At 41.2% G+C, this 25,955-nt stretch overlaps 1 protein-coding gene across 2 annotated transcripts in view; it reads left to right on the top strand.

The window, feature by feature from the left end:
• The window catches only part of APH1B (aph-1B gamma-secretase subunit), a 30,254-nt gene extending 9,961 nt beyond the window's left edge, over positions 1-20,293 (top strand). For both annotated transcript variants that reach the window (XM_022579716.2, XM_022579714.2), the window contains 2 exons: positions 3,323-3,450; positions 16,785-20,293. In XM_022579716.2, coding sequence (XP_022435424.2) covers positions 3,323-3,450; positions 16,785-16,952 — 296 coding nt within the window. In that variant the 3' untranslated portion in view covers positions 16,953-20,293. The remainder of the gene's footprint in view (positions 1-3,322; positions 3,451-16,784) is intronic.
• The last annotated feature ends 5,662 nt before the right edge of the window (positions 20,294-25,955 follow it).

Genomic DNA, 25,955 nt, shown 5'->3' with positions numbered 1-25,955 from the left:
GTGCTGGCAATTTGGGGATTGTATTTGTGATTTCTATAAATTCAAAGAAAATAAAGTGTTTTAATATCTTTAGCTGAGTTAGGACGGCAGGCTGACCATGCTGTGGATGTATACCTATAGAGTCAAGAATAGCTGTTACTTTATCATGTGCTAGAGTTCATTTGTTATAACATCATTCTTTGGAGCATAACCTTTGAATTAAACATTTAAGAAACTACTTATTGCATTTAAAAATAATAACCCCAAATTTGCATGTATTTGCGTTTATTGCATATATTATTTGTAACTGCTGCTGTTACCATGTATTTAGGCATGAGCTCCTTTTTAATTTTTCAGTTAAATAGTTTAACATACTCCATTATAAATGCCTAAGTAATAATCAGGAATATGGGGTATAATTAGTATGTCTATGTTAGTACAAGATGTACAATATATGATACCTGTATGTACATAGGTTTTCATGTGACAAGTCAGCATAGTTTACAAACTAAATGTATCATAAGTTAATTCTTTTTGTTTGTAGTTGTGTAGTAGGCTAGCATTAACTTTTATTAGAATCATTACCGTATCTTGGTTATTCTGTATACAGGCAAGGTATAGGAATTGGAGTCTTAATTTCAAGTCTTACCCTGGCTCATTAATTTAGTATTTTGGGTAAGTCCATTTGATCATTTAATCACTCATTCCACAAATAATTAAGTATTTATATTTAACAGCCCAGTTAATGTTTATATGTTCCACTCATAGCAGGGAATAAAGACAAACAGCTGATTACAACAAAGTGTGATAAATACTATGATGAGGAAGAGCCATGAGTGCACAAAAAAGCTGTAACCCCCTCAGGTGGTATTGTACTTCTCCTTTGTAGTACTTACCACATTTGGAATTAATTGACCATGCATGCACACATGCAGTATTCCATAGAAAAACCTGTGTGTGCCGATCAAGTTCAGTTTCAGTTGCTTAAGAATCTTGGATAAAAAATGGGCAGAAGACCTAAACAGACATTCCTTCAAAGAAGATATACAGATTGCCAACAAACACATGAAAGGATGCTCAACATCACTAATCATTAGAGAAATGCAAATCAAAACTACAATGAGGTATCACCTCACACCAGTCACAATGGCCATCATCAAAAAATCTACAAACAGGGCTTCCCTGGTTGTGCAGTGGTTGAGAGTCCGCCTGCCAATTTAGGGGACGCGGGTCATGCCCCAGTCCAGGAAGATCCCACATACTGCAGAGCGGCTGGGCCCGTGAGCCATGGCCGCTGAGCCTGCGCGTCCGGAGCCTGTGCTCTGCAACGGGAGAGGCCACAACAGTGAGAGGCCTGCTTAATGCAAAAAAAAAAAAAAAAATCTACAAACAAAAAATGCTGGAGAGGGTGTGGAGAAAAGGGAACCCTCCTGCACTGTTGGTGGGAACGTAAATTGATACAGCCACTATGGAGAACAGTATGGAGGTTCCTTAAAAAACTAAAAATAGAACTACTGCATGACCCAGCAGTCCCACTGCTGGGCGTATACCCTGAGAAAACCAGAATTCAAAAAGAACCATATACCACAGTGTTCACTGCAGCTCTATTTACAATAGCCAGGACATGGAAGCCACCTAAATGTCCATCAGCAGATGAATGGCTAAAGAAGATGTGGCACATACATACAATGGAATATTACTCAGCCATAAAAAGAAACGAAATCGAGGGGGTTTCCCTGGTGGTGCAGTGGTTGAAAGTCTGCCTGCCAATGCAGGGGACACGGGTTTGAGCCCTGGTTTGGGAAGATCCCACATGCTGCGGAGCAACTAGGCCCGTGAGCCACAATTACTGAGCCTGTGCATCTGGAGCCTGTGCTCCGCAACAAGAGAGGCCGCGATAGTGAGACGCCCACGCACCGCGATGAAGAGTGGCCCCCGCTTGCCGCAATTAGAGAAAGCCCTAGCACAGAAACGAAGACCCAACACAGCCAAAAGTAAAATTAATTAATTTAAAAAAAGAAACGAAATTGAATTATGCATAGTGAGTTAAAAAAAAATGGTTCTGAAGAACCTAGGGGCAGGACAGGAATAAAGACGCAGACGTAAAGAATGGACTTGAGGACACGGGGAGGGGGAAGGGTAAGCTGGGATGAAGTGAGAGAGTGTCATGGACATATATACATTACCAAATGTAGAATAGATAGCTAGTGGGAAGCAGCCACATAGCACAGGGAGATCAGCTCGGTGCTTTGTGACCACCTAGAGGGGTGGGATAGGGAGGGTGGGAGGGAGACGCAAGAGGGAGGAGATATGGGGACATATGTATATGTATACCTGATTCACTTTGTTACAAAGCAGAAACTAACACACAATTGTAAAGCAATTATACTCCAATAAAGATGTTAAAAAAAGAGAATCTTGGATAATTACTGCAATTTCTTATATTTTTATCTTCCATTGTCCTTAAAAAAAAATCCAAGGAGAAATTTCACTTTAATGAGAAGACTTGTTTAAATTGAAGACACTCCTTTTTTTTTTTAATTAATTAATTTATATATTTATGGCTGTGTTGGGTCTTCGTTTCTGTGCGAGGGCTTTCTCTAGTTGTGGCAAGCGGGGGCCACTCTAAATCGCGGTGCGCGGGCCTCTCACTATCGCGGCCTCTCTTGTTGCGGAGCACAGGCTCCAGACGCGCAGACTCAGTAATTGTGGCTCACGGGCCCAGTTGTTGCACGGCATGTGGGATCTTCCCAGACCAGGGCTCGAACCCCTGTCCCCTGCATTGGCAGGCAGATTCTCAACCACTGTGCCACCGGGGAAGCCCGAAGACACTTCTTTTAATTGAGAAAAGTTTCTCAGGGACCTCCCTAGCAGTCCAATGGTTAAGACTTCAAGTTTCCAATGTGGGGTTGGGGGTGTGCTGGTTTGATCCCTGGTCAGGCAACTAAGATCCTACATGCCGTGTGGCGCGGTGTCGGGGGAGGGTGGGAGTTTCGCAATTAGTGCAGAAGGCTAATTTGGAGAAAAGTTGATTAGATATCACAGTAGTCTTATTGCATTCCTAAGAGAAACTCCTTGAAAGCCAGATCCAAGTTGACTTTTTGTTTCACAAATTCACGTTCTAGATGAGAAGCTGTTTCAGAGTTGGCCCCCTGGTTCAGGAATGTTGCTCTCAGAGTTACTATTCAAGCAAATATGTGTCAGGGTCCCACTTCTGTCAGACAGGGTTGAACCCTCACAGTAGTGCGGTGTACCCCAAGAGCGTTGTCCCAGGACTAGGTGTTTAGTGGGCTTTGGGGTTTGTTGACCTGTGACTGGGCACTAATGGTTGCCTGTCTTTCAGCTTTCATGACGCTGGTGATCATATTGCTGCACATGTTCTGGGGCATTGTGTTTTTTGATGGCTGTGAGAAGAAAAAGTGGTACACCCTGCTTGTAGTTCTTCTGACCCATCTACTGGTGTCAGCCCTGGTGAGTATTGCTACCGTGCTCAAACTGGTTTTTGGAGCTCAAGTCTGCATATCTAAAGTGGTAGATTCCACTTTGAATGAAATACATGCTCATAGGAAAATGAGGAAATTCAGAAAAGTCAGTTAAAAGAATGAATGAATGAATGATAGGTAAATCATCTTTCTTACCATAGAAAGATAACAGTTTGTTGGTTGATCTCATAAAAGTTTTTTGGTGTCTTTTTTTGGTATGTGTCTTTCTTTTAATGGGTAGAGTCAAACTGAAATAGGCTTGCATTATGCTTATGTTATGTAACACATCTTAAAAAATTTCCATGTTATTATAAATCCTTTTAATATTTAAGTTTTAGTGGCTTTAGATCATTACATAAAGTTACAGTTTGCTTAACTGATTGATAACTTGTTTTTCTACTTTTGGTTATTATAATGCTGTCTGGAACAACTTTGTATGTGAAACTTTTTCAATTCATTGTTTACATTCCAAGGAATTGATTTTTGAAGTCAAATGATGTGAATATTTTTAAAGCCCTTGATGCAAATTGCTAAAATACTCTGTACAAGGGTTGTACTATTTTTACGCATTCTGATGAATGTCAAGAGTGCCCATCTTACTCTCTCCTCACTGACATTATAATGCCAGTGTTCAAAAGTAATTTAAAAAGAATACTTGACTAGATGTATTGTTTAAGCACTGTTTAATGCTTTGGTCTTAGTTTAATTGTAACGTTTCATATACTTACATCAGAATTATCCCAGCCACTACTTTGTCCAGACGTTTATCATTTCTTACCTACAGTATTGAAAAGCTTCCTTCTGATGGTGTCCTGCCTCATGTTTCTCTCCTCTCCATCCATTTAGAGTTCATATCAGGTTTTCTTATACTGGGCTTCTTGTTCTCTGTTCCATCTAAAAAACAATCTCATTGCCTTTCTTACCTAAAACCTTTCAGTCATACAGGATACTAAAGTTACCCTTAATATGATGGCAGCTATGTAAAGTCAAATCTTTTTTTTTTTAATTTTTAAATTTTGTTTTATATATTTTTTATACAGCAGGTTCTTATAAGTCATCCATTTTATACACATCAGTGTGTACATGTGAACTCCAATCTCCCAGTTCATCACCACCACCCCCACCCGCCGCTGCTTTCCCCCCTTGGTGTGCATACGTTTGTTCTCTACATGTGTCTCAATTTCTGCCCTGCAGACTGGTTCATCTGTACCATTTTTCTAGGTTCTACGTATATGTGTTAATATACTATATTTGTTGTTCTCTTTCTGACTTACTTCACTCTGTATGACAGTCTCTAGTTCCATCCACGTCTCAACAAATGACCCAATTTCGTTCCGTTTTGCGGCTAATATTCCATTGTATATATGTACCACATCTTCTTTATCCATTCGTCTGTCGATGGGCATTTAGGTTGCTTCCATGACCTGGCTATTGTAAATAGTGCTGCAGTGAACATTGGGGTGCATGTGTCTTTTTGAATTATGGTTTTCTCAGGGTATATGTCCAGTAGTGAGATTGCTGGATCATAAGGTAATTCTATTTTTAGTATTTTTTTTTTTTTTTTTTTTTTTGTGGTACACGGGCCTTTCACTGTTGTGGCCTCTCCCATTGCAGAGCACAGGCTCCGGATGCTCAGGCTCAGCGGCCATGGCTCACAGGCCCAGCTGCTCCGTGGCATGTGGGATCCTCCCGGACCGGGGCACGAACCCATGTCCCCTGCATCGGCAGGCGGACTCTCAACCACTGCACCACCAGGGAAGCCCTATTTTTAGTTTTCTCAGGAACCTCCATACTGTTCTCCATAGTGGCTGTATCAATTTACATTCCCACCAACAGTGCAAAAGGGTTCCCTTTTCTCCACACCCTCTCCAGCATTTGTTATTTATAGATTTTCTGATGACGCCCATTCTAACTGGTGTGAGGTGGTACCTCATTGTAGTTTTGACTTGCATTTCTCTAATAATTAGTAATGTTGAGCAGCTTTTCATGTGCTTCTTGTCCATCTGTATGTCTTCTTTGGAGAAATGTCTATTTAGGTCTTCTGCCCATTTTTGGATTGGGTTGTTTGTTTTTTTAATATTGAGCTGCATGAGCTGTTTATATATTTTGGAGATTAATCCTTTGTTGATTCGTTTGCAAATATTTTCTCCCATTTTGAGCATTGTCTTTTCGTCCTGCTTATGGTTTCCTTTGCTGTGCAAAAGCTTTGAAGTTTCATTAGGTCCCATTTGTTTATTTTTCTTTTTATTTCCATTACTCCAGGAGGTGGATCAAAAAAGACCTTGCTGTGATTTATGTCAAAGAGTGTTCTTCCTATGTTTTCCTCTAAGGGTTTTATAGTGTCTGGTCTTACATTTAGGTCTCTAATCCATTTTGAGTTTATTTTTGTGTATGGTGTTAGGGAGTGTTCTAGTTTCATTCTTTTATGTGTAGCTGTCCAGTTTTTCCAGCACCGCTTATTGAAGAGACTGTCTTTTCTCCATTGTGTATCCTTGCCTCCTTTGTCATAGATTAGTGGACCATAGGTACGTGGGTTTATCTCTGGGCTTTCTATCTTGTTCCATTGATCTGTGTTTCTGTTTTTGTGCCAGTACCATATTGCCTTGATTACTGTAGCTTTGTAGTATAGTCTGAAGTCAGGGAGTCTGATTCCTCCAGCTCCGTTTTTTCCCTCAAGACTGCTTTGGCTGTTCGGGGTCTTTTGTGTCTCCATACAAATTTTATGATTTTTTTGTTCTAGTTCCATAAAAAATGCCATTGGTAATTTGATAGGGATTGCATGGAATCTGTAGATTGCTTTGGGTAGTATAGTCATTTTCACAGTATTGATTCTTCCAATCCAAGAATATGGTATATCTCTCCATCTGTTGGTATCATCTTTAATTTCTTTCATCAGTGTCTTGTAGTTTTCTGCATACAGGTCTTTTGTTTCCCTAGGTAGGTTTATTCCTGGGTATTTTATTCTTTTTGTTGCAGTGGTAAGTGGGAGTGTTTCCTTAATTTCTTTTTCAGATTTTTCATCATTAGTGTATAGGAGTGCAAGAGATTTCTGTGCATTAATTTTGTATCCTGCAACTTTACCAAATTTATTGATTAGCTCTAGTAGTTTTCTGGTGGCATCTTTAGGATTCTCTATGTATAGTATCATGTCATCTGCAAACAGTGACAGTTTTACTTCTTCTTTTCCAATTTGTATTCATTTTATTTCTTTTTCTTCTCTGTTTGCCGTGGCTAGGACTTCCAAAACTGTGTTGAATAATTTTGGTGAGAGTGGACATCCTTGTCTTGCTCCTGACCTTAGAGGAAATGCTTTCAGTTTTTCATCATTGAGAATGATGTTTGCTGTGGGTTTCTTGTATATGGCCTTTATTATGTTGAGGTAGGTTCTCTCTGCCCACTTTCTGGAGAGTTTTTATCATAAATGGGTGTTGAATTTTGTCAAAAGCTTTTTCTGCATCTATTGAGATGGTCATATGGTTTTTATTCTTCAATTTGTTAATATGGTGTATCATATTGATTGATTTGCGTATATTGAAGAATTCTTGCATCCCTGGGATAAATCCCACTTGATCATGGTGTATGATCCTTTTAATGTGATGTTGGATTCTGTTTGCTAGTATTTTTTTTTTTTTTTTTTTTTTTTTTGCGGTACGCGGGCCTCTCACTGTTGTGGCCTCTCCCATTGCGGAGCACAGGCTCTGGATGCGCAGGCTTAGCAGCCATGGCTCACGGGCCCAGCCGCTCTGCAGTATGTGGGATCTTCCTGGACTGGGGCATGAACCCGCATCCCCTGCATCGGCAGGCGGACTCTCAACCACTGCGCCACCAGGGAAGCCCTGTTTGCTAGTATTTTGTTGAGGATTTTTGCATCTATATTCATCAGTGATATTGGTATGTAATTTTCTTTTTTTGTAGTATCCTTCTCTGGTTTTGGTATCAGGGTCATGGTGGCCTCATAGAATGAGTTTGGAAGTATTCCTTCCTCCGTAATTTTTTGGAAGAGCTTGAGAAGGATGGGTGTTAGCTCTTCTCTAAATCTTTGATAGAATTCACCTGTGAAGCCATCTGGTCCTGGACTTTTGTTTGTTGGAAGATTTTTGGTTTTGTTTTTGTTTTTTGCAGTACGCAGGCCTCTCACTGTTGTGGCCTCTCCCATTGTGGAGCACAGGTTCCGGACGCACAGGCTCAGCGGCCATGGCTCACGGGCCCAGCCGCTCCGCGGCATGTGGGATCTTCCCAGACCGGGGCACGAACCCGTGTCCCCTGCATCGGCAGGCGAACTCTCAACCACTGCACCACCAGGGAAGCCCTGTTGGAAGATTTTTAATCACAGTTTCAATTTCATTATTTGTGACTGGTTTGTTCATATATTCTATTTCTTCCTGGTTCAGTCTTGGAAGGTTATACCTTTCTAAGAATTTGTCCATTTCTTCCAGGTTGTCTATTTTATTGGCATAGAGTTGCTTGTAGTAGTCTCTTAGGATTCTTTGTATTTCTGTGGTGTCTGTTGTAATGTCTCCTTTTTCATTTCTAATTTTATTGATTTGAATCCTCTCCCTCTTGATGAGTCTGTTTAATGGTTTATCAATTTTGTTTATCTTCTCAAAGAACCAGCTTTTAGTTTTATTGATCTTTGCTATTTTTTGTTTCTATTTCATGTATTTCTGCTCTGATCTTTATGATTTCTTTCCTTTTGCTAACTTGGGGTTTTGTTTGTTCTTCTTTCTCTAGTTCCTTTAGGTGTAAGGTTAGATTGTTTGAGATTTTTCTTGTTTCTTGAGGTAGGCTTATGTAGCTGTAAACTTCCCTCTTAGAACTGCTTATGCTGCATCCCATAGGTTTTGGATCGTTGTGTTTTCATTGTCATTTGTCTCTAGGTATTTTTTGATTTCCTCTTTGCTTTCTTCAGTGATCTCTTGGTTATTTAGTAACGTATGGTTTAGCCACCATGTGTTTGTGTATTTTACGTTTTTTCCCCGTAATTGATTTCTAATCTCATAGCATTATGATCAGAAAAGATGCTTGATATGATTTCAATTTTCTTAAATTTACTGAGCCTTGATTTGTGACCCAAGATGTGATCTATCCTGGAGAATGTTCTGTGTGCACTTGAGGAGAAAGTGTAATCTGCTGTTTTTGGATGGAATGTCCTATAAATATCAATTAAATCTATCTGGTCTATTGTGTCATTTAAAGCCTCTGTTTATTTATTTTCGTTGTGGATGGTCTGTCCATTGGTGTAAGTGAGGTGTTAAAGTCCCCCACTATTATTGTGTTACTGTCGATTTCCTCTTTTATAGCTGTTAGCAGTTGCCTTATGTATTGAGGTGCTTCTATGTTGGGTGCATATGTATTGATAATTGTTTTATCTTCTTCTTGGATTGATCCCTTGATCATTATGTAGTGTCCTTCCTTGTCTCTTGTAACATTCTTTGTTTTAAATTCTATTTTATCTGATATGAGTATTGCTACTCCAGCTTTCTTTTGATTTCTATTTGCATGGAATGTCTTTTTCCATCCCCTCACTTTCAGTCTGTATGTGTCCCTAGGTCTGAAGTGGGTCTCTTGTAGGCGGCATATATATGGGTCTTGTTTTTGTATCCATTCAGCCAGTCTCTGTCTTTTGGTTGGAGCATTTAATCCATTCACGTTTAAGGTAATTATCGATATGTATGTTCCTATGACCATTTTCTTAATTGTTTTGGGTTTGTTTTTGTAGGTCCTTTCTTCTCTTGTGTTTCCCACTTAGAGAAGTTCCTTTAGCATTTGTTGTAGAGCTGGTTTGGTGGTGCTCAATTCTCTTAGCTTTTGCTTGTCTGTAAAGCTTTTGATTTCTTCATCAAATCTGAATGAGATCCTTGCTGGGTAGAGTAATCTTGGTTGTAGGTTCTTCCCTTTCATCACTTTAAGTATATCATGCCACTCCCTTCTGGTTTGTAGAGTTTCTGCTGAGAAATCAGCTGTTAACCTTATTGGAGTTCCCTTGTATGTTATTTGTTGTTTTTCCCTTGCTGCTTTTTATTTGTCTTTAATTTTTGCCAATTTGATTACTGTGTGTCTCGGCGTGTTTCTCCTTGGGTTTATCCTGTATGGGACTCTCTGCGCCTCCTGGACTTGGGTGACTATTTCCTTTCCCATGTTAGTTAAGTTTTCGACTATAATCTCTTCAAATATTTACTCTGGTCCTTTCTCTCTGTCTTCTCCTTCTGGGACCCCTCTAATGCGAACGTTGTTGTGTTTAATGTTGTCCCAGAGGTCTCTTAGGCTGTTTTCATTCCTTTTCATTCTTTTTCTTTATTCTGTTCTGTGGCAGTGAATTCCACCATTCTGTCTTCCAGGTCACTTATCTGTTCTTCTGCCTCAGTTATTCTGGTATTGATTCCTTCTAGTGTATTTTTCATTTCAGTTATTGTATTGTTCATAGCTGTTTGTTTGTTCTTTAATTCTTCTAGGTCTTGGTTAAACATTTCTTGCATCTTCTTTTTCCGAGGTCCTGGATTATCTTCACTATCATTATTCTGAATTCTTTTTCTGGAAGGTTGCCTATCTCCACCTCATTTAGTTGTTTTTCTGGCGTTTTGTCTTGTTCCTTCATCTGGTACATAGCCCTCTGCCTTTTCATCTTGTCTGTCTTTCTGTGAATGTGGTTTTTGTTCCACAGGCTGCAGGATTGTAGTTCTTCTTGCTTCTACTGTCTGCCCTCTGGTGGATGTGGCTGTCTAAGAGGCTTGTGCAAGTTTCCTGATGGGAGGGACTGGTGGTGGGTAGAGCTGACTGTTGCTCTGGTGGGCAGAGCTCAGTAAAACTTAAGTTGGCTTGACTGCTGATGGGTGGGGCTGGGTTCCCCCCCTGTTGGTTGTTTGGCCTGAGGCACCCCAACACTGGAGCCTACCTGGGCTCTTTGGTGGGGCTAATGTCGGACTCTAGGAGAGCTCACGCCAAGGAGTACTTCCTGGAACTTATGCTTGCCAGTGTCCTTGTCCCCATGGTGAGCCACAGCCACCCCCCACCTGTGCAGGAGACCCTCCAACACTAGCAGGTAGGTCTGGTTCAGTCTCCTATGGGGTCACTGCTCCTTCCCCCTGGGTCCCGATATGCACACTACTTTGTGTGTGCCCTCCAAGAGTGGAGTCTGTTTCCCCCAGTCCCGTTGAAGTCCTGCAGTCAAATCCCACTAGCTTTCAAAGTCTGATTCTCTAGGAATTCCTCCTTCCGTTGCCAGACCCCCAGGTTGGGAAGCCTGACGTGGGGCTCAGAACCTTCACTCCAGTGGGTGGACTTCTGTGGTATAAGTGTTCTGCAGTCTGTGAGTCACCCACCCAGCAGTTATGGGATTTGATTTTACTGTGATTGCACCCCGCCTACTGTCTCATTGTGGCTTCTCCTTTGTCTTTGGATGGGGGGTATCTTTTTTGGTGAGTTCCAGTGTCTTCCTGTCGATGATTGTCCAGCAGCTAGTTGTGATTCTGGTGTTCTCGCAAGAGGGCGTGAGAGCACGTCCTTCTACTCCGCCATCTTGGTTCAGGACCATAAAGTCAAATCTTAATGGAAAAACCGCTGGCGAGAGAGTGCGTTAAAATATTAACAGCTTTCATTTTTGGGTGAATTCTTTTATTCTTTATGGTTTTTGGCATGTTCCAAATTTTCTACTATGTACACTTTAATAAACAGAAAGGAAGTTGCAAGAAAAAGGAAATCTCCTTTTTATGGATCCAATTGGCCATCCATTCATTTGACAAATAGCCTTCTATGTTCCAGGCACTGTTCTAGGCGAACAAAACAATTTAGTGAAAAAAACAAAGACCCTGCCTTTACCATCTAGTGGAGAGAGAGGCAGTAAGCAATAGACATAATAAAAAGTTTTATAGTATATTAAAATTGATAGGTGCTGTGGGAAAAAAGGGAAAGTAGAGCAGGTTAAAAGGGTTCCAGATTGTGTGGGCTGGGGATGTTGAATTTTGGAACTATGTAGTCAAAAGTAGGCTTCATTGTGAAGGTGACATTTGAACAAAAAAGTCAAGTTGGCCATGTGGCTGTCTGGAGAAAGAGCATCCAAGACTAAAACAGCCAGTGGCAAAGTCCTAAGACTAAAGAACATGCTTGGCATGTTTATGGAAGTGAGGGTGGCCAGAACCAGTAAGCCTGGGGAAGTTAGTAGCAGATACTGTCACAGATTTGAAGTTGGGGATGGAAGTAGAGGTTGGAAATGAGAAGCACATCTAGATAATGCAAGACTTGCGCTTTCTACTCTCAGTGAAATGGGAGTCATTGTAGGGTGTTGAGTACAGGGACATGACTTGAATCACGTTTTGAAAGGATCATTGTGACTGCTGTGTTCAGAGTAGACTGTAATGGGGGAAGAGATTACAGTCATCAAGAGAAGGATGGTGACAACTTGGGTGAGATAGTAGTGGAAATAATGAGAAATGTTCAGATTCAGGACATATTTCTGAAAGTAGAGCCAACAGTATTTCCTGACAGACTGGATAAGGCAAGGGAGAGAAAGAAGAGGAGCCAAGGATGTCTTCAAAGTTTTGGGCCTGGATAGCTAGAAGGATGGAGTTGCCATCAGCTGGGATGGAGAAGCTTGTGAGGGAGATCAGGAGTTCTCCTTGGGCACGTTACCGTGGGGGCGCCTATTGGACATTCAAGTGGAGAAGGCAGTTAGGCAGTTGGATGAAAAAGTCTGGAGTTTGGGAGAGAAATCCAGGCTCGAAGAGATGATTACAAGAAGTGAGTATAAGCAGACAAGAGAAGAGGCCCAAGGACTAAGGCCTGGGGCATTTCAGCCTTGAGGTTGGGGCAAGAAGAGGAGCCAGCAAAGGAGACTGAGAAGGAGCAACTTAGTGAAGTAGAAGAGCAGGTGTCCTGAAGCCAGGTGTATTGGGGAGGAGAGGGCGATGAGCTGTAGCAGAGGCCAGTGGAGTAAAACCCAGACTTCTTTGTTTGGCATAAGCCTCTTACTGATTTTACTGGTGCACAATGTACCTCTTGCTGCTCCCCATAGTTCACACCATACCCTCCATCTAAATTGATCCAGTGTGGCTCCCCAGCAGGGAGTGCCTTTGTTCGCACTGTTTTATCTGCAATGACTGCTAACCTAGGTCAGTTTGGAAAACTCCTGAGCATTTCATGTGAGGCCTCCCTGGAAAAGTTGCACATTTCTGACTCAGCACTATCACCAGCCCTTATTTATAGCTGTGTTATAAGCCCCCTCCCTGGCCAGCATTATTTTATTTGATACAGTTTTTACATCTACCTCTCTAATTAGAGTTTGATCATCAGTGATGGGACCTTATCTTGTCACTCTTGGTATCCTGAATCCAAGGGCATGTGCAGGCAGGGTGAGGGTGAGGACAGTGAGGTGCCTTGGAGGCACTCCCCCTGCTGCCGCTGCTGGGCAGAGGTGACAAACTGACCCAGTCAGAGCCTCTTGTTTGTTAAGAAGAACCCATCTCCCCACCTTACCCTGGCCCAGCACAGGAAGTATCCTTTCTTCTATCAAAGGCCAGTCCCTCCACTTGGGCTTCAGACCTAATTCCTTCCTACTTAAGGACTTTACTCCTTTGACTGTGCCCTCTCTCCTACATCACCAGCCTGTCCCTCTCTTCACCAGCATATAGACATATCTTAAATAAAACTCTTCATTGTTGCCTATTCTCCTTCGAGCTATGACTTCTTTTTCTGGTTCCCATTGCAGCAAAATTTCTCAAAGAGTTATCTCCGCAAACTCTGTCTCTGCTTCTTCTCTCATGCTTCTAGCACATTTTGCCTTCTGTTCAACCACCCTTCTGAGACTGCTTTATTTTTTTATACAGCAGGTTCTTATTAACTCCAAGTCTTTTAATCTTGGTCTTCCACAAGTCTTTTAGTATCTCATTAAATAGCACCACCATTTACCTAAAGCCAGAAACATGGAAGGCATTCTTGGCCTCTCCCTTTCCCTCACATTCCATCCACCAGCAACTCCCATCAGTTCCTATCATCTGCCCTCTCCATCTCTACCACCATCACCCTGGACTAAGTCACCAACCTGTACTCTCCTCATACCACCATCACCCTGGACTAAGTCACCAACCTGTACTCTCCTCATTCAGTGCAGTCTTCCTAACTAGTCTCCCTGCTTTCACCGTAGCCTCCTTGAATCCGTTATCTGCAGTTTAAAAAATCTAAAATCATGGGAATTCCTTGCTGGTCCAGTGGTTAGGACTCGGCGCTTTCACTTCCGTGGCCCGGGTTCAATCCCTGGTCGGGGAACTAAGATCCCGCAAGTGCAGGGTGCCCCCAAAATAAATAAATAATCTGAAATCATTAGCTCCCCAACCTAAAACCCTTCTGTGCACCTCCATTGCACTGAGGATAAAATTCACACTCCTCACCAACATGCTGTGTAGCTGGCCCCTGCCTTCCTCTCCTATCTAAGTGCTTGCCCTTCCATCCCTACACATCATTTTTAAAAATTTTTTTATTGTTTTATTTTTTTTGCGGTACGCGGGCCTCTCACTGCTGTGGCCTCTCCCGTTGCGGAGCACAGGCTCTGGACGCGCAGGCTCAGCGGCCATGGCTTCACGGGCCCAGCCGCTCCGCAGCATGTGGGATCTTCCCGGACCGAGGCACGAACCCGTGTCCCCTGCATCGGCAGGCGGACTCTCAACCACTGCACCACCAGGGAAGCCCCCTACACATCATTTATATCAACTCTCAGGTTCTCAGCTGCAATGAACTCTTTGCCCTCCTTTGGTTCCCTCCCTTGGTCTACACCAGGCTGGCTCCCTCCTCCTCCTGTAAGTCTCAGATTAAATGCTGCTTCCTCAGTGCCTTCCTTGACCCCCACCCCCACCCCAGGTAGATCGCCTTGTTCTTACCTATGCTAGCACCATCTCAGTTGTAGTTATTCTGTCCTAGCATTCATCACAATTTGGAATTATTTGTTTCTTCATTCATTACTTGTCTCCCTTACTGGTATATAAGCTCCATTAGGATAGGCACTGTGGTCTTCACTAGTACCTCGCAGCATCTCAGCAGCAATTTTTAAATGAACTTTTGGAACCCTCAGCAGTTGTGCAGCTGAAAACGATGCTGTTCCCTCACGTTCCCTTAATACTAAGGATTTTTACTAAAGTAAGCTGGACTTGTCTCACTTTCTTGCTAACTCTAAGAGCCAGGTAACACAGAAATGGTTAAAAACTGGGCCCTGGTTATGTATGTAACACCTATCTTCTGTTGGGTATTTCATTAGGTCTGGCTTCTGATTACCTTCTACGGTTGCCATTTGAATATATTGGGTTGGCCAAAAAGTTCCTTCGGTTTTTACGTCAAAATAAAAGATACGTATTTCGTTTTCACCAGGAACTTTATTGAACAGCATATTCACTGTTTTGTTCCACTACCTTTTGCTATTTTTCAGGCAACTTCATAATTTTGTCTTCCTAAAACTGATTATCTTTTTGAGCAAAGAACTGTTCCAGGTGCCTTTTATAGTCTTCCAGGGAATTGAAATTTTTTCCATTAAGAGAATTTTGTGAAGACCTAAATAAATGGAAATCCAAAGCTGCAATGTGTGGTGAATACAGTGGAAGAATCAGAACTTCCCAGCCAAGCTGTAACAGTTTTTTGCCTGGTCATCAAAGAAACATGTTGTCTTGCATTATCCTGATGGAACATTATGCTTTTTCTGTTGACTCATTCCTGACGCTTTTCTTTGAGTGCTGCTTTCAGTTGGTCTAATTGGGAGCAGTACTTGTTGGAATTAATCGTTTGGTTTTCCGGAAGGAGCTCGTAATAAAGGACTCCCTTCCAGTCCCACCATCTACACATCACCTTCTTTGGATGAAGACCAGCCTTTGGTGTGGTTGGTGGTGGTTCATTTTGCTTGCCCCACGATCTCTTCCGTTCCACACTGTCGTACAGTATCCACTTTTCACTGCCCATCACAATTGGTTTTAAAAACGGAACGTTTTCATTACGTTTAAGTAGAGAATCGCTTGCGGAAATACGGTCAAGAAGATTTTTTTCACTTATGTGGAGCCCAAACATGAAAGCGATTAACATGACCAAGCTGGTGCAAATGATTTTCAGTGCTTGATTTGGGTATTTTGAGTATGTCAGCTATCTGCTGCGTGGTATAAAATTGATTGTTCTCAGTTAATGTCTTGATTTCATTGCTTTCGACTTCAACTGGTCTACCCAACTGTGGGGCATGGTCCAGCGAGAAATCTCCAAAAAGAAACTTTGCCCACCACTTTTGACACGTTCGATCAGTCACAGCACCTTTTCCATACACTGCACAAATCTTTTTTTGCATTTTGTTTGCGTTTTTACCTTTCTTGAAATAATAAAGCATAAATATGCTGAAAATGTTGCTTTTTTTCTTCCATCTTCAATATTAAGATGGCTACACAAAAAGTCACCAATTTTGATGTCTTTTAAACGCACGCTGATATGACAGCTGTCACATACAGTCTAACAAAATTGTTTTGAATGAAGTTAAAGACAACTAAGTGCTACTAGAGCCATCTTACGGGAAAAAATACGAGTGAACCTTTGGCCAACCCAATATTTTCTCTCCACAGACCCAAAGAGAAACTTGGAGGCCAGGTTACAGTTCCCACCTCTAAAAAGCTGTCCTTTTGCTCAAGGCAAACTCTGCATCTTGGCCTTCCTGCATCTTCACCAGCCCTGGGCACTTCCCTGCCCATCCTCAGCTAGACAGAGATGCCCCCTGCCTCACTCTAGTCAAAAGCTCCCCTACACCCAGCATCTTTGCACTTTGGGAGCCAGATCTGGCTTCACTTTTCCTAGCTGCCTAGCCTGTCAGGTTCTTAAATCTGAGATTCTTCTTCTATGAAATGGGCCCTTAGCTCACAGGTTATCATCGTGGAACTGGAATGTGTGACCCAGGTGATAAGTACACAGCACAGCACGTCGGGCACGCTCGATGGCCCTTCCTGCTGCTGCCCTCAACGTGCTGCGTGTGCCATGGAGACCAACACGGAAGACTTGGGGAAGCTGGGACAACACTAACTCTGCCCCATGTGGCAATGATTGTTATCAGGACTATTCTCAGATACCCTGTGCCAGAACCTGTCATGAGCGCCTTACTGGTGTTATTTTAGCTTCACCTCAGTCCCATTTCACTTACACAGAAACAGACTTACGGGCTAGTGTCTGTTGACTAGGTTAGTCCTATGTGTCTTTGTGGGTGCATGACATACATCGTATGTTTGGTGGAACACACCTCAGCTATTTCAAGTATTTCATATTTTCCTTTTCCTTTGGTTAATCCACATGTTTATTAAGCTTGCTGTTATTTTCCCCTTGCAGACCTTCATAAGTCCTTATTCTGGATTAAATCTGGTGTTGGCATACATCATCCTGGTGCTCACGGGCATCTGGGCCTTCTTTGTTTCTGGAGGCAGCTGCCAAAGCCTGAAACTCTGCCTGCTTTGCCAAGACAAGGACTCCCTCCTCTTCAACCAGCGCTCCAGATAACCTCCAAGGACCAGCGCTTCTCAAACAGTAAGCTGCCTCTTTACAGGAAGCGCAATGGTGCCTTTTTCTAAAAATCCCTTTTCCTGGTGGAATTAGAAAAAAACCAAACTATCTAGGTACAGCATGGCTTTCATGCAACAGCTTTCTGAAAGGGATTCATCAGTGGTGTGCAGCCAGGCTGCACATTAGAAAGAACTACCTGGGGAAGCATAAAGAATACTGATTTCTGGACTGCACCCTCCAGATTTAATTGGTCTGGACATTTGGTGATTTTTTAAAGCTTCCCAGATGACTCCGATGTGCAGCCAGGTTGAGAACCATCGGTGTCCAAACAGGAACTTCCTGAGAACGTCGTAAGTGAATAAGAATCAGATGTTTAGCTGTCTTTTAAGTCAGCCTGCTTTGGGCAAGTGAGTATCTGAAGGTCAAATCCTGGTTAGCCTTTGTCTTTTCGAGTTTTGAAGTCACAGAAGGCTAAAGGGCTATTATCTCTGTGAACTGTTTTCACATCCTTCACTGGTACCCTGTTTTATGAGAACATGGTAGGCCGTGCTTCTAACTATAATAATACATTGCACTGACTAACTATGATCATTTAACCAAAGTAAGCTATTGATTAATAGACTGTATTTTCCTCTAGTTTTTTCATTCTCGATTTTGCTTGTTTGAAGCATTACATGACATTACATTTTTGAGCATAGATTATGTTTCTTTAACTAAAAACCAATTATTTTCCAACTTCCTGGGAAGATGATATAAAACCAAGAATTTTTGTGCAACTTCTGTAAGTCTTTCCTGGGCTCAAGGCTTTCCATGGGCTCTGCCCCAAGGCAGTGTTTACCAGCTGAGTGCTTGCTGCTGGACTAGTTGAGGTGAAGCCTGTTCTATCTCTGAGCAGCTCTGCAGGTTGCTGAGTGATGTACCCTGGAACAGGCTTCACTGGAGCTGGCAGAAGTTTACGAAAAGCAGGAGGAAAACAAGCTAGTAGGGTGGTGTTGACGCTTATAATTTGCTCCTGTGATATTAACTAGTACTTCTCCCCAGATGGTGTAGTGAAAAATTGGAAATACGACTAAAACTGCCAAATTCACGCTTTTAACATAGCCCATATAATCTTTAGATCTTGTAAATGTCTCTGGGTTTTGCTGACAGATACAGCATTCCCTTTATAGGAATATCTAAGATGTTGGTTCAGCTTCCAAACAATGCTTTTGGTTTCCTTTGTAAAGAGCAATTGTTCCCAGTTGATGGCTTTTAGGAAGCTGATGGTGTGAAATGTAAATTTCCTACACATTTAAGTGAGAAGCTCAGTGAATCCCGTATGTGCAGTACAACAGCCAAAAGAAATAGAAGCAGCAAATGAGAGGGCTCACCAGTGACGTGACAGATGGGAGAATTTGACAATACTGTTGTGGGGAAGAATAACAGACATGTTTAAAATGGAAACGCAGCCAATATTTTGGGTTAGCCACACATCATTCCAGGGACCAGAACCTTACATGTGAACTAGACCTTTATCAGAGAAATCCCCTCTCATGTTTAAATTATTTGAATTTTTCAATCTAGGGATTCAGGAGGAATAGGGTTTCTAGCAAGGCTGTAAACAGTCCCATAAGCAATTATAGTTATTCCGCTAAAGCTTACTTCAGCCCTAATACCAATGTTTCTGCTGGGGTTTACAATTTTCCACCTTTTTACAAGATTTTCTTTAAACTAGGTGAGTCGTAGGAGAGTCAAGGACATAGAGACTGAATAGTGAAATCTATTGTGCAGAGTTGAGGGGAACAAGATACCCACTGAACTGGGCTTCATTCCTATTGGAGCATGGTGTTCTTTGATGAACAGGATAAGAAAAATATAGAGTTGGTTATTACTGTTGACATACACACCTCTTAAACGGATAGTCTGGTTAAATATTTGCTGATCTGTAAAGTATAGAAATATCTGAGAATATTAATATTACTCATGCTTGAGCTCTGAGGATGTCCTGTGTGCATTAATAGTTTAATATTAAGTAAGGAATCTGGGGTATTGTGACATCTCATTTATAAAAGCATCTCGGGCAGGAAGAAAATTTTCTTTGATGGTGAGACTGTTGTCTTAGCTTTATTTAATAGTTTATTTAATAATCCTTGATTACCTATGAATAAAGGAACTTTGTAATTCCTTATTTCTCTTGTGAGCATTGCCATAGTCAGCTTAGGCACTGTTATTGCAAGTAGCCTTGTTTGCCTAATGCCAAGGAAGCCCAGGGGGAGAGTAGTCTTCCTCTGTTGTGTGTATATATTGAGGTGTGCTTTATTTTTTTAATTTTTAATTTTTGCGTTTGTTATCTCTACTGAGCTTTCTGAGCCCTGATAGTATTTGGAGAGGAGCTGTTGGTGGTAATCTTGTTTGTATGTTCTCCTCCACACGGGGCTTTCTCAGTTTGGAGGGAAGTGTGGCTACAGTTAAAGCTGACCTTGGAATGTGAATGCTGTTGCAGCACCTGACTCTGTTGCCATGTGAAGAATTGAGATCAATTTTGGTTCTCTAATAAATTTGTGTTTATTTTTAACTCATCTGAATTAGCAGTTGTAATGGAAGGAGTTTCGTTACCCTTGATCCTAGCCTGTGTGACTGGCAATATAGTAGCAGCCTCTTTTCGAGCAGCTTAGTGAAAACATGGCTGAAAGGAATAAATGGTATCTGAAGACTGTATAGAAGATGGCTTTTGTTCCCAATGTTAATATTTTTCTTCTCAAGCACATTTCATTGTTTGCTGAGAGTGGCAGGTACACGTCAAAAATGCTAGGTGTCCTTATCCTGTAGAGTTGGTACAGGATAAGGAGTCATGACAGAAGCTTCCTCTTACCTGGTCCTCTTCCTGCTCGCCTCAAACTAGCCCCAAGACGTGGATTAATGGTCAGAGTGGACCTGAGGGCTCCGTGGAAGCCAGGGTGGCAGCCTGTCTCAGGCATCAGCAGCCCACTCCCTGGGACGAGCTCCTTGAGAGTGCTAGCTTTCTATTTGGCTAAGTTTTTCCTAGGCTGCACCATTCCTAACTCCAGGTAGATAGATGTCACAACAAAACAATCTCAAAGTTCTTTGCTTAGAGCACTTTGTTTATGATTGCGATGTTTACATTTCTCATTTAATAAAAGACTTTACTGCATTCCGTTATATTTTAGTGTTTAGAGGGGTGGGTACTGTCTCTATGTACAATATGTATCGTTTTATATAAGTTATACTGTTATGTCATGTATACTTGCAATGCCAGACCTTGTGTTCCATACACAATGCAATAGACTCTTTCCAGAGCTGTATTTTTCAGTAAACAATAAAAAGATTGTTTGTCACTACTTGTTTCTCATGTTTCCTCTTCTTTGGAATAGTGTATCCTGCAGTATTTGTTTTACAATTTTTGTCTCTTATAAAACTTGGCTGTACATTATGTTATTTGTCACTGGTCAGCTCGGAGACTCTTTTCAAAGAGAAATCTTTGTTTTCTTATTTAAAGTTTATAAGGCCCGTTTCGTTTCTGTGTGTTCAGAAGCAGTTTGGTGCAGAGAAGTTCCTTGAGGTGTCATAAACCAAATGGAGGAGAATCCTCAAAGGTCCTGAAAGCCCTTGAAAAGTCTCCTAAGTAACTGTAAAATAGTGAATGTATAAACCATCATGGAATACTGGCTAAAGGTGGGAGTTGGTTGACTAGGAGAGTACAATTTAGTTTCTACCCAGTGACCCCGAGCAGCCTGTAGAGTCGTTTTGTTTTTTCTTCCCTTGGTGAGGAGTCAGTGCAGCTAAGGGGCTGAGCATGGCCTTCACCATCAGACACGCTACACAGAGAATTGTTAGGGCCTGAAACGCAAAACCATGTGATGCCTTTTCACTCTGGTTTGAAATGAGGCTGCTCCAGGTTTATGTTAATTGTATTATTAGATGAAATATCCTCAGGAATCAAGGACTCGTTGGTCTAACTTGTAATGGAAAAGGTGCACATTCCTCAGGTAACAGCCCAGATTCACGTACAATTTCTTTGGCCGTTCCACACTGAAATCGTGGCTCTAGTTTAATTGTTATTTGTTTGATATTTAGTTGGAAAAGGGATTTCCCTGTGACCAGCCTCAACATATGAGAAACCCCCAATGGAAAGAACTACATATTTTACCTTCGCCTTATTGAAAATGCTGAATAGAAGGAACCACTCACCTGGCTTATGGTCTCAGCCTTAGTAAAAGAATTGGGGATTTTGATACGTTCTAAGGGGACGACAGTAGATTATGAGCCCTGAGTGGGTCCTGGCTTTAAGGTTCAATAATTAGTAGGTGGTACTTGTTGCTTAAGTGTGGGTCACTGTAAATCCTGCTTATACCTAATAGTATATCCATACATATTTTCTGTGCTTGAGCAAAATCAGAGGTGGAGTCTACAGTGTTTAATCAGGGCTTGCCATGCACAGAACATTGTGTTAGATACTTCATCTTGTGTGTGTGTGTGTGTGTGTGTGTGTGTGTGTTTGAGAGAGAGAGAGAGATACTTTAAAAGGCTGGAAAGGAACAAGATGGTGGAGATCTTTGTTTTTAGGAAATATATAAGGCAGCTACAAATGCACTACAAATTAGGAAATAATATAGAACAGCTCGAATACATAAGATGATACTTAAAATTTTTGGAGTGGATGAAGGGCAGGTGGATCATGGGGTTATGTCAAAAGGAAAAGGTGGGGACTGAGGGCTGAATCCTGAGGCACTCCACTTGACAGGTAGGAAAGGGCAGGTGGGGTCATCACTGAGGAAAGAAGGAAAAACAGGGGAGTGTGGTGGCCTGAGAGCCAGGGGGAAGTATGTCACCTGCTGCTGAGCAACGAGTAAGATGTGAGGAGTAGGACCTGATTGCTGCACATGGAGAGATGGAATTTTCTGGTGACTTTGATAAAAGCAATTTTAGTGTAGGGGTGAACATCTAAATGGAGTGGGTTATAGAGATTGGGAGATAAGGAAGTAGCCACAGCACGTAGAGTACAGATAACCGTATAATTATAGTAGGGGAATGGGATGATAGCCTGAGGAGGATGTGAGGGCAAGAGACGGCATTCTTCTTTTCTTTTCTTTTTTCTCTCTAACATTGTACTGTAACAGCATGTTTATATGAAGATGGCGATGATTCAGTGGAAAGGGAAACATTGATGCAAGAGGGGGGATAGTTGCCAAAGCAAAGTCCCTAAGGAGAGAATAGAGTGGGAAGTTTTTTAGCATTAAATGCTTACATTAGATAAGTTAAAATGTTTAAAAGCAAGAGCTTAAACTTCTACTTAAGAAACTAGAAACAGAGGAGCAAACTAAAGCTAGAATAAGCCGAAGAAAGGAAGTAGCGAAGAGAATAGCAGAAGTCAGATAGAAGGCAGAAAAAACAATGGAGCAATCAATAAAAGGAAACTGGTTCTTTGAGAAAATCAGTACAATTGGTAAAGCAGTGTCCAGATAGATAAGGAAAAAAAAGAGGGCACAAATGATGAGTATCAGGAATAAATGGAGACATCAATACAGCCTCTACATTATTAAGTAAAAAGGGAATATTATTAATAGCTTAAAGGCAGTAAATTAAAAATTTAAATGAAGTAGACAGATTCCTTTGTAAAAAAAGCTCACTCAAGAAGAACTAAAAAATCTGACTATCGCTATATTGCTTCAGAGTGTTTTTTCTTGCCTTGTAATGTGCCTTGTGATTATTTATTGAAAGCTGTACATCGTGTATTAGGTAACAGGAACCGAAGTAAATAGGCCTTTAGTGTAAGTTTTATGTCAGTCTGGGCAAAAGCTGGACTGTATTTAATGTTTGCTGCAGCTCTAAGTACCAGAGGCTTCAAGTTCCTCTAGTGTCCTTGTTGTTGTCTCCCCTCTTGACTTTGGGCTTCCCCTGTGCTCCTTCTCAAAGAAAGTCTATGTCTTGCAGATCTTTGAACTGTAACCCACTGTTTTTATATTGGAGCCCTACTGAGGTGGCAGTAAGGTTGGTGTGGGAGAGGGGCCATGTCCTATAATCTTAAGACTAAATCTCAGTTTTTTGGTGGGGCTACATCTCTTAACTAAGTATCTCTTAGTTCTTTTCCTCCCCTTAGGTGAGAGAGGAAGGCTAACGGGGGCTGGAGTGGGAGAAGTGCCCTTCTTCTAGGTGGGATAAGGCTCTTATACTGTCTTTTCTCCTAGAAAGTAGGCCTTTGTTATGGAGAACGCTCTGGGCATATTTTACTTTTTTTTTTCCTTTTTTAAAAAATAAATTTACTTACTTAATTTTGGCTGTGTTGGGTCTTCGTTGCTGCACGTGGGCTTTCTCTAGTTGCGGCGAGCGGGGGCTACTCTTCATTGCGGTACGCGGGCTTCTCATTGCGGTGGCTTCTCTTGCGGAGCACGGGCTCTAAGCGTGTGGGCTTCAGTAGTTGTAGCACGTGGGCTCAGTAGTTGCGGCACACGGGCTTATTTGCTCCATGGCACGTGGGAGCTTCCCAGACCAGCAGGTATTGAACCCGTGTGCCCTGCATTTGCAGGAGGATTCTTAACCACTGCGCCACCAGGGAAGTCCCTCTGGGCATATTTTACAATGATTATCCTTACCCTCTCCCTGCCAGAGCCACAGGGAGCTCTTCACTGAGAATTTGGCAGGGCTCCTGGAGGTAAAACCCTCAAAAGTGTGGGGCTCTTAAGACTCTGTTCTAGTCTTAGGAATTTCTCACTTTTAAGCTATTCCATACTTAGGCTCTAGCAATTTGTCAAAATTAGCATTTAGGTGTCCCTACCTGTTTATGGCTCCACCAACTTCTGCTCTAGGTAAGAAAATCTCAGCTGTAGCACTCTGGATTCACCTGTCTCTCCAGATTTCAGGATGATGGCTTGTCTTGAGACCTCAGTTCTCTAATGGGGGTGAGAAATATTACTGATTTTCAGTTTGTTTAGTGTTTTCTTTTTCTTTTTTTTTTTAACATCTTTATTGGAGTATAATTGCTTTACAATGTGTTTAGTGTTTTCTTATTGTAAGTGTGAGAGTGACAGCTTTCAAGCTCTTTACATGTTTGAGCTAACCAGAAATCCCCAAAATCTATTAAAGACATTGAATTTGCAGTTTATGTAAAGAAATTCCTAGAAGGCTTCACTGAAGAATTCTACCAAACTTTAATAAAACAAACAGAAAGGAGATATGTTATAAAACTGTAGTAATCAAAACAGTATGGTATTGGCATAAAAACAGACACATAGAACCATAAAACTTCTAGAAGAAAACATAGGCAGTACTCTCTTTGACATCAGTTTTAGTAGTATTTTTTTTGGATATGTCTCAAGGGAGACAAAAGCAAAAATAAACAGGACCACATCAAACTAAAAAGCTTTTGCACAGCAAAGGAAACTATCAACAAAATGAAAAGGCCACTTACTGAATGGGAGAAGATATTTACAAATAATATATCTGATAAAGGGTTAATATCCAAAATATATAAAGAACTCATAAAACTCAACATCAACATATGTATATGTGTGTGTGTATGTATGTATGTATCACATCTTCTTTGCCCATTCATCTACTGATAGGCACTTGGGTTGCTTCCATATCTGGGCTATTATAAATGCTGCAATGAAAAAAGAAAAAAGAACCCCCCCACACACAAACAATCCAATTAAAAAAGCAGGCAGAGGATCTGAAAAGACATTTTTCCAAAGAAGGCATTCAGCTGGCCAACAGGCACATGAAAAGATGCTCAACATCACTAATCACCAGGGAAATGCAAATCAAAACCACAGTGATATATCACCTTACACCTGTCAGAATGGCTGTCGTCAAAAAGACCTCAAATAACTAGTGTTGGCAAGGATGTGGAGAAAAGGGAGCCCTTCTGCATGGTTGGTGAGTGTAAATTGGTGCAGCCACTATGGAAAACAGGATGGAGGTTCCTCAAAAAATTAAAAATAGAACTACCATATGATCCAGCAGTTCTACTCCTTGGTATTTATCCATAGAAAACAAAAACACTAATTAGAAAAGATATATGCACCCCTGTGTTCATTGCAGCATTTACAATAGCCAAGATATGGAAGCAACCCAAGTGCCTATCAGTAGATGAATGGGTGAAGAAGATGTGATACATACATACACACACACACACACACACACACACACACACACACACCATGGAATATTACTCAGCCATAAAAAGAATGAAATCTTGCCATAACAGAGTTATAGATACAGAGAACAAAACAGGTGGTTAGAGGAGAGGGGGGTGGGGAGAGGAAGGAAATAGGTGAGGGAGAGTAAGAGGTATAAACTTCCAGTTTCAAAATAAATGAGTCATGGATATGAAATGTACAGTGTGAGGAACATAGTCAATAGCTATGTAATATCTTTGGGCGGTGGCACACTGTAACTAGATTTATTGTGGTGATTATTTTGAAGTGTATAGAAATAACAAATCACTACATTGTGTAACAGGAACTAACATAGTGTTATAGGTCAGCTATACTTCAAAAACAAGCAAACAAACATACAAACAAATGGAAAAAGATCAGATATATGGTTATCAGAGGTGGGCAGTGGGGGGAGGGGGAATTGGATGAAAGCAGTCAAAAAGTACTACAGACTTGCAGTTTTAAGATAAATAAGTGCTAGGGATATAATGTACAACAGGATAAATATAATTAACATTGCTGTACGTTATATATGAAAGTTAAGAGAGTAAATCCTAAGAGTTCTCATCACACACACAAATTTTTTTCTGTTTCTGTAATTTTGTGTCTATATGAGATGATGGATGTTCACTAAACTTACTGTGATAATCATTTTCATGATGTATGTAAGTCACATCATTATACCATACATATTAAATTTATACAGTGCTGTATGTCAATCTCAATAAAATGAAAAAAACTGTTTAGCATATGATAGAAACAGCACGTTGCTGTTTGTCATGTTTAGCATGTTGTAAGCAGACAACTCAGTACAATTTGGGTGGTAATTTAGCAAAATTTATAAAAT

The sequence above is a fragment of the Delphinapterus leucas genome, chromosome 2 (genome assembly GCF_059928025.1).
Source record: "Delphinapterus leucas isolate spDelLeu-1000000601 "Yukka" chromosome 2, BTC_Dleu_Yukka2, whole genome shotgun sequence".
In the NCBI taxonomy this organism is placed as follows: Eukaryota; Metazoa; Chordata; class Mammalia; order Artiodactyla; family Monodontidae; genus Delphinapterus; species Delphinapterus leucas.
Note: the sequence above shows the minus strand (reverse complement) of the source record. Positions and strands in the feature narration are given on the sequence as shown.